Source organism: Colletotrichum fioriniae, assembly GCF_027942845.1.
Source record: "Colletotrichum fioriniae strain IMI 355084 chromosome Unknown scaffold_4, whole genome shotgun sequence".
NCBI classification, from domain to species: Eukaryota; Fungi; Ascomycota; class Sordariomycetes; order Glomerellales; family Glomerellaceae; genus Colletotrichum; species Colletotrichum fioriniae.
This window is the reverse complement of record NW_027076840.1, coordinates 1,571,839-1,586,082: the sequence shown is the minus strand read 5'-3', so window position 1 is coordinate 1,586,082 and position 14,244 is coordinate 1,571,839. Positions and strand designations below refer to the sequence as shown.

At 53.8% G+C, this 14,244-nt stretch overlaps 1 protein-coding gene across 1 annotated transcript; it reads left to right on the top strand.

Moving 5' to 3' along the window:
- Nucleotides 1-12,355: 12,355 nt before the first annotated feature.
- SKS1 (Serine/threonine protein kinase) lies at nt 12,356-13,963 on the top strand (the record flags this gene model as incomplete). Its single annotated transcript, XM_053188340.2, has 2 exons — nt 12,356-13,040; nt 13,125-13,963. The coding sequence occupies 2 exons, from the start codon at nt 12,356-12,358 to the stop codon at nt 13,961-13,963; spliced, it is 1,524 nt and encodes a 507-aa protein (XP_053054302.1).
- Between the last annotated feature and the right edge of the window lie 281 nt (nt 13,964-14,244).

Below are 14,244 nucleotides of genomic sequence, written 5' to 3'. Positions count from 1 at the left end.
TAACTGAGTGAGTGGTGCATCCGTATGCCTTGCTGCGAGTACGGAGTATATCCGTAAGGCACTGATCAACGGCGACGACGTCGCAGGGTCTCCCGTTCGAAAGACGTACGGAGTCCGCTTCACTAGGGCTGTCGTCGCCCGCTGATTAACCATGAACCAAGGACCGTTGGGACCAACCAGCCAAGAAAACTCTCTCGATAACTTTTCCAATGATCGTCGTCCGGCGTTGGTTGGTTGGACGTACATAGTGTCGGGCACCCATCTTTGCTGCTCCATTCCCTGCATGCCTCAGTGCTCACAGGCTTACCCCCTGGGCCATGCTCTCATCATCATCGTCGTTCGACTCGCCGTGTTGGTACGTAACTGGGCGAGGTGGAATTAGGTTCGACACCCGGCGGAGAGAAAGAACAAGAAGAACATTCAATGCCACCCCGGACGTTGCATGATTGATCGACCCCTCTGAGATGGACCCTGAAATCCTCCACAGTAGTAGTAGGAGTGTAGGACCAACTTTTTTTTTAGTGGCATATCTTCGTTGGCACGGTTGGTCATGAATTCTGGTTATCCAAGAAAAGAATGTGCGTACCGCAGATCGGCCATCCGAGGCTTGCTGGTGCTACATTCTTTCGCGCGCATTGAGCAGATCGAGTCGATCTTCAAAATGGAGAGGGGGGGGGGGGACGACATTCTCCTGAGTTGCTGACCAGTGACGGCAGACGGCTGAAGGGGTGACGCCCGCGGGCCGTTTGGCTTATTGAGCCACGGCGCACCGTTGGGACGGTCGCTTAGATTGGTTGTCGGTGGCTTGTTGGACCCTGAAGCTTCGAGCCCTTCTAGTGGAATGCCATCACGTCGTTTGGCTTGTCTCGCCTCGGGAGACGAGAGGAGATATGACAGAACACACGCGCCATGGAACCACGCTTGACGCAAGGGGTGAGGTCATTGAACGGTCCTGGCGCACGCCGCCGCCCTTTTTAGGGGTCTAGTCCCTGACTTTGCATTGCTGAGCGAACCTCATGCTCTCTTAAGAAATTCAACTCGGAACTATTCTCGTGAATGGCGGCGGTTTGAGCGTCATTTACTCCTTGTGGTAGCTCGATGCTTGAGACCACCACCACCACCACCACCACCTGCTGAGATGGAGGGGCGGTGTTGTGTGGGATTTGGTGATCTGCAGTACGGCATCCAGTAACGTACTGACGGCCATCCGAAGGCGCTGTGACGAGACACTGGCACGCCTGGCCGTCCGTCCCAAGACCGCTGCAGATCGCTTATGCCATCGATCGTGTAGGTACCAAGAAAGCCCCATTGCTGGTTGGCATTCAACTACCCCCCCTCTCGCGGGTCTGTGATGCGGACCATGAGATCACAGCTGCACAACACAGTGAAGATCTCTACCGTATGGTGATAGGGAGAGACGTCCCTTCCACAATCCTCCTTCCTTCTTTGGTCCTTCGCCACGGTTGGCTCGGAATCGCTGTTGGAGAATGAACATCTCGATGGGGGTGTCCTCATAATCAGGGGATAGTTTGATAATGCGAAAGTCGAACCCTAGGGGGGGTTTTCAGATCTGCAAAACCGATATGCGAACAACTAGGCAATGCGACATTTACTCCATGCCGATGACATGTTGATGATCGATCACTGCTGTGGCTGCCCACACCGCTGATATCGTCATCAAGAATTATCTTCCCATTCCCATCTCCAACGCTGGTCCAGCATCCCAAACAGTCCTGAGGGAGCATTTCATCTTGGCTCTCGTGCGGCAGTGCTTCACCTATACGAGGGCGGTGTGGAGTTGACGAGGCTGTGTTTATGGTGTTTGAATCGTGGATCGTGAACCGGAGAATGTGCGGTTACTTCCCAGAATACTCCCCAATTAATTATGACTCTGTGGTCTGTATCAAAGTGCCCATCGCAGTGGATGGTTGGATGCTGTGTGGGGCGCATCTCTAAGACTTTCAGAGCTGCCAGAATCTGATTTGGGTTTGCAATTGACAAGTTGTTTCGTTTGGAACACCTCGTTTTACTGGCCGGCGGTTCATTCATGATTCGAGAGAACCTTTATTATCGAGATAGGGCTCCCTTGCAGCCTCCGCGGCCTGCCATCAACTCTGCGAACCGCCCAGGCTGCAGAAAATTCCGGGCTTCCATGCATAGCATATTCCGTACAACCATTTAGGGGAGATGGCAAGCATGGACTGATTGTCGGATTCCGAGTCGATACGACTGCATCCATCCATAATGATCCAGTCCAGTGGTGCCCGGGCTAGCCGGTGCGTAGCTGTGAATGTGGGCTCGTAAGGGCTGGCTGCATGTTGTCCCTGATAGAGTGCAGCCTCCGTGAAGCCCACTCACACTGCCCTCGACTTGCAGCGTCCATTGACAAAGTAGGGTGTGATGGTCAAGGACATCAAGCTGATCGTGATCACTGACGTGCCGCGATGCGAAGAAAGGCCGTGCCAAAGTAGCACAGATAGCCAAATGCCCGTGTCAGAGGTTGAGTCACTTTGCAGTCCGTTCCTCTGTGCGTTGAGTTGTGACAACAACATCGCGACACGCTGCTCTTGTTTATTTGCCCGTGTCCAAGGTGGCAAGGGCTCTGAAGTCACGATCGAGCCCGTTGTATTCGCCAAAAGATCGGGAGCACGCGTACCTTACGGGTAGCGCCATCTGTCAGCCGCGACAGCCTCAATTTGCATAGTTCTAGACCATCATGGCGCGCAGTCCCTTGACCTCAATTTGTTTCTTTGGTAGCGCCTCGTCGTCAGAGTCTCACCTTGGACCCAAGACCCCTACTATGTATCCGTTAGTCGGACGTACCTTCAAAAGTTGCGGCTTTGAGAAGGCAAAGGCCGTGTCTCCACGTCTCTGGCGCCTGGCATCGGGCTTCGACAAGCACGGATCGACCATGACACAATCCCGCAGGGATAGACATCGCTCTCGTGAGAACCGTCCAGTCCAAGTGTCGCCTGGTCCGTGAGTTTAGCTGCAGCGTGGATGCTGAGTAACATGCCCGGCGCATTCGCTAGCGCAGGGGATGGAATGGAACACTATTGGAAGAACCAGCCGCGTTCACCTGACCTTGCAGATTTTGACTTCCGGCGTTTCTGTCATGAACGACTCCGAGACGATACGAAAAGAGACGGCCGACCGAGACTAAGCTGCCGGGATCCCTCGGTGTGACTATGGAGCCCCTGACCGCAGCGCCAATCTGGCCATCAACGGTTCAACAGTCGTGGATACTATCCGCACTTTTTGCTTCTTCGGTCAGCCTACGAGTGCTCGGCTGAATGCAAAATTGCGATCTGCTCGGCAATTCAAAAGCAAGCGGGCAGACTTGCGCGGGTAATAAATTATCAGAGGCAGACGCCAAGTCGACTGCAACAACGAACGACTGACTGTCGCTGTGAAGTCTGGCCAGCCGAAAACCGACGGGCACTGAGGGAAAAGCAAGCGCAGTCTTTTCTGTCACACAGCAAACAACGGTTTTCCCTCTCCTTGCGTTCGCCGGCCGTGCTTGGGCTTTTTGGAGAACAAAATTGCCATGTGGTTCAGGACGGGGCGGGTGTTATCCACAGGTTGCAACATGTTTCCAGGAAAGTTCCATCTCACCGGCGGACCGTCGAATTTCGGTCAACCCTTGTCAAGCGATTCGAGTCTATCGCCTTATGGCGGCCGTTAGCGCTGCGTTTGTCTCCCTTTGCCCACCTCTTCAGGAGAGCCTCATTAACACGAGGCAATATGTTGCAAGCTGTGGTAAACGTCCTGCAGCGTTTTATCCTTGTTTAGTCAAGTCGCAGAATGATTTGATGAGCGCTAGGCCCTGACCGTGGCCCAAGTTCCGTAGCCGATGGAGTGTATATGGTCGGCTTATTTCACAAGGTTGCGCTGTGGGGGTTTTTTTTTTTTGGGCAGAGAATATTCGTGCTTTCGTAGTGTATGTACGGAGTGATACTGTGCCCAAGGCCTTATAATGGTCTCGCCCAGAGTTCAAAGATGCACAAGTCCAGGGTGCTATCCGTCCTAAGGTGGCGAGGATGGGTAGCGACAAGGGCATCGTCAAACAAGAGAATAACCAGGCGAGCGCGCTGATTGGGAGCCACGCCAGCGGATTTGCTTACGTTTTCAAAGCAGCCCCGGCCTGCTGGGCATCGCATGAATAGATTGGCCCCGTGAGTGACAGGTTGGCCTGGTCTTGCATGTTTGAAGTGCGTTGCGAACAACATCGGACTACTGGAAAAGTCCAAGCTCAAGCCGGGAGGGGGGAAAAATGTAAAAAAAAAAAATAAGGGACAAGGTTGGATCCTGATCGGATTGCTGAGGTGGCTTTGGTGGTCACCGCGAACCCTGTCTTATTAACAAAGCAAGCCGCGCCCGCGCAGCTGAATACGTGGTTGAGTTGCCTCATGCGAAAGTTTGAGTTTGTACGGCAGCGTGGTACCCAGCTTGCTGCACGGCAAGACCGTGGGGGATCTCCTCCGCCCCGGCCTACCAGAGACAGTGACACCTGATGGTGCAGCAAGTCTGTGGTAGACCGAGTCTCAGGTCCGTGAGCCATGCTTGTGTTTCTCGTGATCTCTCAGCCGCGGAGGCCAAGTATGTAGCGGAGAACGACATGAGCCACTTCTTAATCCTAGCTATCGTCTTTTGGCGCAGGATGTGTGTTTGCTCAAGCAAGGAATGTCTACGACTCTTGAACATTTCGAACAACGTTGCCGAGGAATGCTAGCTCGGATGCGTCCGCTGTTGATTTTGGGGTTGGCTGGAGAGCCGAGTGACACGCTCCGAATATCCCCTCAATCCGCCATGGGAAATGTCGACCTAGCTGATTCAGCATGCCAGCATCGACATAGTGATTAGGTGTTACGAGGGTCACAAAATGCATGCCAGAGCTTGCCACGCCGACTCACGTGCCGAGCGAACTTGAAGCAGTAGTCTGATGCAATTCCCTCGACAACAGGGTGTTTCTGGCCAAATGCCTCAACTCGATATTGTAAGCCAAGCACACGCATTCCCTGAATGAATCGCCAACGGCGGTCGCCTAAAGGCCCGAGATTGGATGCTATTCCATTGTCTGGTTGTGAGTGAACATCGATCACTGCAGGTGTTCCCAAGTAGGGCATACATGATGCCTTCCAAAATGAACATGGCGTTTCTTCTTGCGCTCGAATACCTATGATAATGCATCATCGCCAAGACTGAGATCAGTAGACGATTCTTCTAAATGTTCCATGGCTAGACTACAGCCGCGGGGATGCTGAAGTCTCCGTTATTTAGCGGAGATGTAATCGGACAGTCCAAGTCAGCTAGTATCGAGAACTCGATAGAAGCTGGCATGGAGACTCTCAGAGAGCAGCCGCGTCTATAATGTTGAGCGAATCAGAGACTAAGAAGTAAACCCCAAGCTGTTATGTCTCAGAGCACAGACGACAGCGTGGCTCCGGCAGCGAGCTTAATCCCGAAAGGCCAAGACAATATGAGCGCTAATCTACGTGAAATCGAGCGCATACCTAGATTGACTACCTTGCCACGTCGGATTGGTTGGCTTGCACCAAGCCCATGTAACAGGGGGCATGTCGATTTCGACCGCCACAAACCATCTGCACTGTTGCAGCCTGGCTGACGCAAGTAAGTCAGCTCAGGACGATGCAGTGATGGCGCGACATGAGGCCATAGTAGTTCTGGTACAGATAGCTCTTGGTCTGCGGGGGACGGAACGCAGGGAGGAGAAGTGCTGGACGGGCGTCTGCAGTGTGACTGTGCTAGACATCAACGATATCGAGAAAAAGCAATCATGGTGTCGGTGGTATGGTGAAAGACTTGGTGGTGGTTTCGGGAATCTTTGTCAATGAAATCATTTCCGTTCCTTGACCTGGTGAAGACCCTAAGCTCCACGTTTGTTTGAGTGAGATGGACGGGCGCCCCCAGAAAAGCCGAGATTGGGTATGCGCACCAGCATCTAGGTCTCAAGATATTGCGGAGGTCGGATACGGATGCTCGGTGCAGCCTTGTTCTTGAACACGGAGCGGCATCTTGCTTCATCTAGATTGAAGGATCAGCAGCGGACGAGGGAGTGCGGCCCTTCGTGCTGACTGCTGTTTCACAATCGAGTCTCGCTTGGGAGCTCCCTGTGAATTTGACGGTCCTTTGCCCTGCACCGGGACACAGACAGACGGAGCTGAGGCTTGTGTCTCCAATCAAGTGGGTTCCACGATTGACTCCTCCCTAGACTCCGTGGCTGGAGCGCCTGCGAGCTTGTCTCGAGCGGCAGGACGTGCGTACGTGCTCAGGCCATTCGCAGTGTGACTTCTTGGACGGAATTCGGATGGTTGGAAAATAACCCGAGGTATTATTGCTCAAAAGAGTTGCCAGCGGAGGAAACGCAGCCGATCCAATACTTGTCTTGCAGTGTCTGGGGGCAGAAGCCGGCTGCTGAGATACATTCTTCTATCCGTGTTTGTTTCTAAAGCATCAGTATAGCTTCGTCTTTGATCGGTGTGTGTGTCTCGCTTCCCGCTATAGGCGAGGTAGTAACAGTGTTTGGATATTCGTAGGTATTTGTCTTTCCCTCCGCAACCACCTCAACCAGCGTACCTAGTTGGTGTCCACTGCTCCTTAGACCCTTTTGCTGTTGCTGGCTCCTGGGCTCTCGCCCATCTGATAATGGCGATGCTAACCACGATGCTTGGCCTGACTGTTTCTCGTTTGCAGTAGCGGACACACTTGGCGCCTGGAACCGGGTTGGCCAAGTTGGCCCTGGCAGGAATGGGAAGGGCGAGAGACAAACAAGGTTTGGGAATGTCGCAGAAGCGAACCGCTGCTCTTAGCACGGCGTATTAACGTGGTGGTATACTGGGGCCGTCGCCGCGTCAGTATGTAATACGTGAAATGCAGAGAGTAAAAGAGCGTGGGGTATCCGAAGGATAGCGTCGCAGAGATTCGAAGAGTCGGTCGGGATGATATTCCCAGGGTAAGATTGAGATTCAGTATCCGTACGAATGTGGACAGGGACCGACGACGGACAAGGGCCAAGGACCGAGCTGCAAGCCTTGAAGTTGGACGGGCGGACCAAGAGTTGTGGAGAGAGGGAACGAGTTGGACGATGAGATCTGACAGATGCGCTAGCCCGACTGCGGTAAGCGTTTTCCATGATCGATGCAGTTCCTGCAGACCGCTTGTTTCTTTTCTCGAATGTATTGCCTGAGGCATCGTGAGGGATATTCAGGCAGTCACTGGTTAATGGTAGGCCCTGGGGACGCATGGGAAGGAAGAGGGAAGGGAGCATTCGGTGGCACCGCGGTAGGAGTGGCAGGGCAGGTGGGCAGGTAGGGAACAGGAAAGTGAGGCAGGAACGGATGAGGCACAACACGTGACCATTATGTCCTCTGTCCAGACAAAAAGTTACCTTACTGTGTAAGAAGGAGGCAACGCAACCAGGGCAGCTACCAACACCAACCACTAGCCACAGATGGTGACCTACTTTGCATTTGCCTGCGCCTTCCTTCTTTCCCGTCTGTCCCTACCTCTTTCCTTTCTGCCCCTGTCCGTTCCTTGAATCTCTCCTGCAGGTGTGACCTCAGACCGGAGGCAGCGCCTTGTTTTCTGATTGGCCATACAAGCCGCTGGGGGTAGTCTATCAGCACGTGATTGGTCAAAGAATTGATGGGGCGGGGGTGGTAAGGAAGCCTGAAGGAAGGAAGGAAGGAACTCCAACGAACGAACACACCCAAGGTACGGAGTACACCAAGAAGAATACCTGACTCCATCGTCACCATCCTCATTCTCACCCCTTGCAGAATTGCACATCGTCTGGCTTCTTGATACCGTATGCTGGATTCCTCTCCATTATAGTCAGTGGATAGCGTTCGGACGTTGTAGCCGCGCTCGGAGAGTTTCTGTTACTATTACGCTCTCCTGTCTTCGGATATTCCGGTCTGCTTACGGCGCATAGACAAGCAAACTATCGTGTACGGCCAGAGAACCACTTTCACGATGCTAAGGGAGGGACCGGCCTACGGATACACGATGTTCCTCCTGGATTGTCATCGCATCGCAGAGCTCCATCGAAGCACAGTTTGACATTGTAACAACAAGCTCGCCACCAATCAACTGGCTTCCATCTCAGCAGTGGCATCATAGCCTGCTACCTACACCATCATCATCATGAAGATGCGCATCACTGAACGATGAGTCTTTTGCTGCACCAATCTCCTGAGCGAAATCCCGTCCCACCCACCGTTCATCTACCGCTAGGCGGCACGAGTAGGACGACCCAAGAGAGTGACGCCCGTGGAATCGAGACTCAGACCTGTCTAGGCCAAAACCCAGAGCCCGGGAGGCGCGCGCTGGTTGCTCTGCTCAGCTGTTCTTGCAAAATTGCCAATGGCCACACACTGGCGGGGGAGTTGGGACTTCAAAGTTCACCAGTTCACACACACAGACGATGCTACACTGCACCATGAACCACGGGCGCTACGCTACAACTGGACGCCCGAAATTGCCTATTGGGCTGGCGAGATCAGCCTCTGCAGACCATTATATGGGCCCCCCGTGGCCCCTTCACCATCATGATCCATCATAGCTCCGTCGTCGACAGCCTCACTCGTCGGGAGCTTGCGCCCGGGGATCCCTGTACAGCGGCCCCATCAAGTCGTTACGAGGCTGCTCTCGCTCGCCTGCAGCCTCTGCATTTCTTCCATTTTCGAATCGCCCGGACTGGCCAGTGGCACGTACACATGGCCCATGGACTACGCTAGAACGGCACAAGGTGACAAGACTCCAAGACGCTGCCACTGCGCACCACACAGACCACATGCTTTTTGACACTACTTCGTATACCATCACGGCCACACCACCCATGTCCTGTCGACGTTCGACTCTCTCAAGTCTCACTCTCAACAACCAGCTCTCTTGTTCGCGGCTCGCCTGCATCGCCGTGCCAGAATGACACACAGTCCTGGCCTCAGGCATGGCTGCTTCACTCTCAAGCAGCCCTGACAGCGAATCACCCCCGGCCAGTCCCTCCCCGCTCTGCCCGTTTACCGCTCCGAGCCACACAGACGTGCAGCATATTGCTGCAGACTGCAAAGACGTATGCACCACACGCAGCCAACCAACGCAGCGTTGCGGCGTCCACCAAGCCTGGATTGCGGCGTGCAGCGTGCCTAGGGTCGAGTGTACGGCAGACTCCAGAGAAACGAAGAAAATAGACACTCATAACATCAATCTGCTTGTCCACTCAGCGCTCGGCACGCTAAGGTTGCTTATCCACTTTCTTTTCATGGAACTCAATCCTGGCCCGCCCATTCAAACGGTCGTTCGCAATCTCAGGCCCATGTGCGACCCATGACCACGTTGGCCGCCGTCACTGGCCGGGATCAAAAGACCAATCCAGAGGCAAACCGAATCCTCCATCGCCCGCCTTGAGTCTCCACACGCACCGAGTCCAGGCCTGCTCTTCCGCTTGCTGCTCCGTAGATGCTGGAGTTGCCGCTGCTTCGTCTCCGGCCAAGCTGGCCACGGGCACGCGAACCAAGACCGAGATGGAAAGATTTGGCCGTAAATTTCGAGGCACCCCAGTTTGCAGCTCATCATTTACAGAGAGGCTACCGTGTCCTCGACTCCTCCCGCCTCTACCTACCTACTGCGTATCCGTACGGAGTCTGACTGATGCCTACAGCGCTAAACCCGACCCCACGGCCCTGAACCCGCTCTTGCACGTCTAATCATGCTCTCAGTCTCGAGTCTCCTGTCATGCTCTGGTCTGATGAGACCTCAGAGGCCCAGACAGGCTCGGATTGACCAGCCACAACGGCCCACAACCAGTTTGAAAAGAAAAATACCGTGGCAATGATCCATCCCCTCCCGTCGTCAAACCAACTTGGGACTCTATTCGGGTCGGCCGCGGACTGCCAGCAATCAGCCCAGCAGACATAGCCAGCTCACAAAGTGCACCCGCAAATGTGAAAACCCCGTCTTCACTGTTTGGCAAGATATGCAGTCTACCCGGCCATTCGTATCGACTTGACCATATAGAACACTTAGCTCGGCATCAACTACTTTTGATAGTCGCTTGCGCAGAACACTACTCATTGGCTCGTGTTACTAGCAGTCATGGTATTGACGCAAGCATCCTAAAGTGCGTCTCAATAGGTGATTGGCCCTATGCAACCCTGTCAACCAATCATGGCGCTACGGGCGATCTACACTACACAATTATTACTCAGAGAAAGTGTGGTGTACGTACGGAGTACTTGGTGCAGCCACAAGGTAGCCATAGGGTGGAGGATGACCGCTTGCGAAAAATCCGGAAGCCAATCAATGCTCCCGCGAGGGCTGGGTGGGAAGCGATGGGCATCCTGTGAGCCAAAGCCAGATCTGCTCAGCATTGATCCAGTCACCAGCCTGTGAGGCAGCATCTGCAACAGAAAGGCTGACCGGCCACCGAAGCCCATACTCATCAACTCCCGGACTTCATGCAAACAGCTTGCCAAGCGCCACAGAGGCTCCAACGTCAGCTACGAGACCGTGGCAGTGAGCCAATTAGGTCGCGGGTGGCACTATTCTGTCTGGGCATCCCAAGTCGCCCGCTGGCATTCGGTGTTTGGCGGTAGTCACAGATTGCCCTGCTACCAGCTCTACCCGGTGTCAGCGTCTTTTTCGACCATGAACCACGCGGCATTGATGATAGCTCTGGTTCAAAGTACGGGGCTCTGCAACAAGCCATAGCATACCACGTCGCTAGACCAGGCCGAATGCTCCCAAGTCGCGGTGAAGGAAGACGTGTCTCATTCGATCATCGTTCGACTGCAATTCCATGCTCGGTTCCGACGTTTCCCCAAGGAGGTTTTTTTTTTTTGTTTTTGTTCAAGCGTGAGGTTTTCCTCAATGATCCTACACCAAAAAAACAACAACAAAAAAACGGGCACGTCCGCCCTGCGGTAGGCGAGACAAGGGCAGGCTGGAGAGAGAGAAAAGAAAAGTAGAAGCTGCACATCACAAGTTACAGGACGCCTATGACGATGGCTCATTCAGCGTCGCTCAGGGAGGGCGAGGAGCAGCAGCAAGAGCACGGGGCAGTCAACAAGGCACCGGGCCTCTGATTGTCAGTGAGAAAGCTGAGAAGGGAAGTGAAGTGAAGGGAAGGGAAGGGAAGGGTAGAGCAACAGACAGTCTGTGTTCCCTCTGCCAGGGTCGTCCCATGAGTGCTTGGGAGGCGACGACTCACGCACGCCCCGTTTCTTCGACACCCATCGACCATCCGTTTCGTCTGACACACTCAGCCAGTAGCGGTGGCAGGGGTATATGGAGCACGGCTGGGGGTGGTGGATAAGAATCAACACACGAGAAGTGAGGAGTGACACAGCTCACACCCACTCACACTTCACACCCCCTTGGGACGGGGCCACTTTACCTGGTGCGTCAGACAATACCTGCTCGTAAATTGCGCAGAGACGCCAATCACGACTGCTAGTGGTATCCTGGTGGCTGCTCCAGCAGAGAAACTCTGCCGGTCACTTGTCCACGCCTCGACACGACCACGCCCCTTTGGTTCCACGCCCCCTTGGCCCTCTACGAATACTGCGTAGCTCCAAGCCAACCAGGCTCTCAGGCCTCAGGCTCTTCTATCAACTCTAACCCACTGGCCCGCTGCTCATGTCGAACTCAAGAATAGACGGTGCATTGGTGGATCCATGGCTAAGACATGGCAAGCCGCCCATCCCTGCTCTGCTAATATCGAGGACGACTGGGATGCCCTTGGAGCCACCGGCCATGGTGGATGCTCCACGCAACGCACTTTGACATGGGTACGTAGCCGTAGCGCTAACATCATTTCGCCTCGTTCCTCATCGGGGTGGTGGCAGTCATTATCAACCACCCATATCCCACCACCGTACAACTGGCCCGACCTGCCTTGAGACTTCAATCATCAACTCTTTCATCACGCTCCTTCCCGTCGACCTCTTCACATCTCTTCACGATCTTCGGGAAACTGGAACCTCAGTCGCCCTTCCACCTCCGCCTCACAACAGACACCGACCTTCACCGACCTCGGCTCGCCACCCATCCCGCACCAGGCGACAAACACGTGTTTGACTCGTTGACTCGACGTCTTGCACTTCCGACCTTTTCTACTTCCTCAGAACGATCCATAGGACTTTTCAACCCATCAGGCCGTAGGATAATAACCCAGGATTATTACTTTGGACTTCCAGGACATAACCAGACCAAAGGACAAAGGCCGTTTCTACTTTTTTCTTCTTCTTCTCTTCCACTTTGGATCTCGCCCTCGAGACCCATTACAGACCGCCAGAGAAAGGATTCCCATTTGGACCCGCAAAAATCACATAACATGCAGCATGTATCAGGATTTGGCTATCCCACCCCTCCCGCGTCGCCGGTGTACGACAACACAAAGTGTTCGATTCAACAACCCATCACGACAGCACCTCATTGCCAGGCACGATATGTCCCGTTAACGCCGGAAGCGAGACTCGGAAGGTTTCTTGAGGGCAAGTTGCAGCTGCAAACCATCCTTGGTACTGGCGCATATGGCGTCGTGTATTCAGCAGTGGATGTCAAGACCGGAGTCCGTTACGCCGTTAAGTGCCTCAGCAAATTCAACCCAGATGGAACTCCATTGGATCGTCGACAGGTTGCCTTCCAAAACCGAGAGATTCGTCTGCACTACCTGGCGTCGGCCCACCCCAATGTGGTGTCGATGCTCAAGATAGTTGATGACCCGGACTGCATCTATGTTATCTTGGAATATTGCCCGGAAGGTGACTTGTTCTTCAACATCACCGAGTGCGGTCAGTATGTGGGGAACGATGATCTCGCCAAGAGAGTCTTCCTGCAAGTATTGGATGCCGTGGAGCACTGCCATTCCCTTGGAATCTACCACAGAGATTTGAAGCCGGAAAACATTCTCGTGTCGGACCAAGGATCAACAGTTAAGCTTGCCGACTTTGGCCTCGCAACCTCATCCGACCGGTCAGAGGACTACGGATGCGGCTCAACATTTTACATGAGTCCAGGTAGGCCATCCACTCCCAGGAATTTTCCTACTTCTATCAAACCCCCTGATCACCACTAACGTGTCGTTTCTTTCCTTTTCTTAGAATGCCTGGACCACTCTGCCCGGAGACCTTTCTACTTCTGCGCACCAAATGATGTCTGGAGCCTCGGAGTCATCTTGGTCAACCTGACCTGCGGACGCAACCCATGGAAGCAAGCATCCTTTGAGGATTCTACTTACAGGGCTTACACCCGATGCCCGGAAACTCTGAAGAGTATTCTCCCCGTGTCGGATGAACTGAACGACATCTTGGGGAGGATCTTCACCCGTAACCCGGATCAGAGGATTACTCTCGCCGAGTTGAAGGCAAGAATCCAGGCTTGCACCATGTTTACCATCCCGGCGACGCCGACAGCTGTGCTCTCGACTGCCCAGGTTCCGCAAGAGCACACTACCGAATACGTTACTAGCGAGGATACGATTGTCGACGACTATGACAACGCCCTCTCGCCCGCTTCTTCCTCTTCGGACGAAGGATCTACCTGTTCTTCTGATGAGGGCTCGCTCACCTCAAGTGGCTCGACTATCGATGACTTCGACGAGGACTTCCTTCAAGAACAGCAGGAGACCATGGCATGCCATGCCCAAACATACGAACCAGAGGATACCAGAGCGACCTACTTTCCCACACAGGACTACATCCCTCAACAGTACACTGGCCCCGTACCATCGCAGCTTGCTGGACCTGAGCCCTTCCCTGTCCAGATGCCTGTACCAACGCCGGCTCCCGTCCAGGCTCAACTGCAAGCGCCCAGTTGTCCATCCAAGTCTTTTGTCCAGTTCTGGTGGGGCGATGTGTTGAAGTATGCTCAGCAGGCCCCTGCTATTCACCCTCACGTCCCCTTCCACCACCAGGTTCCCATCTACCAAGGTTGCTACTAGGAACAATCATCCGTTACGCAAATTTCCATCCAGGACCTTCTCCCAAACCCAAACGTCCTGGAGGACTCAGCGACATCAACTCCAAACAATCAACTAATCAACGTTCATCCTCATGGGCCCACCCCTAAGGACATTTAATTCTTTACGAGACACGTGGACCATATTACCTCTTGGATTTGCTTTCCTGGAATGGAACATCCAAAAAGTCGTGCGAAAAAAAGCACTGGAATTTGTCTATTTCGCAAAGGCGCCTGTAAATTTGTTGGAACGGGCTTTTTTGT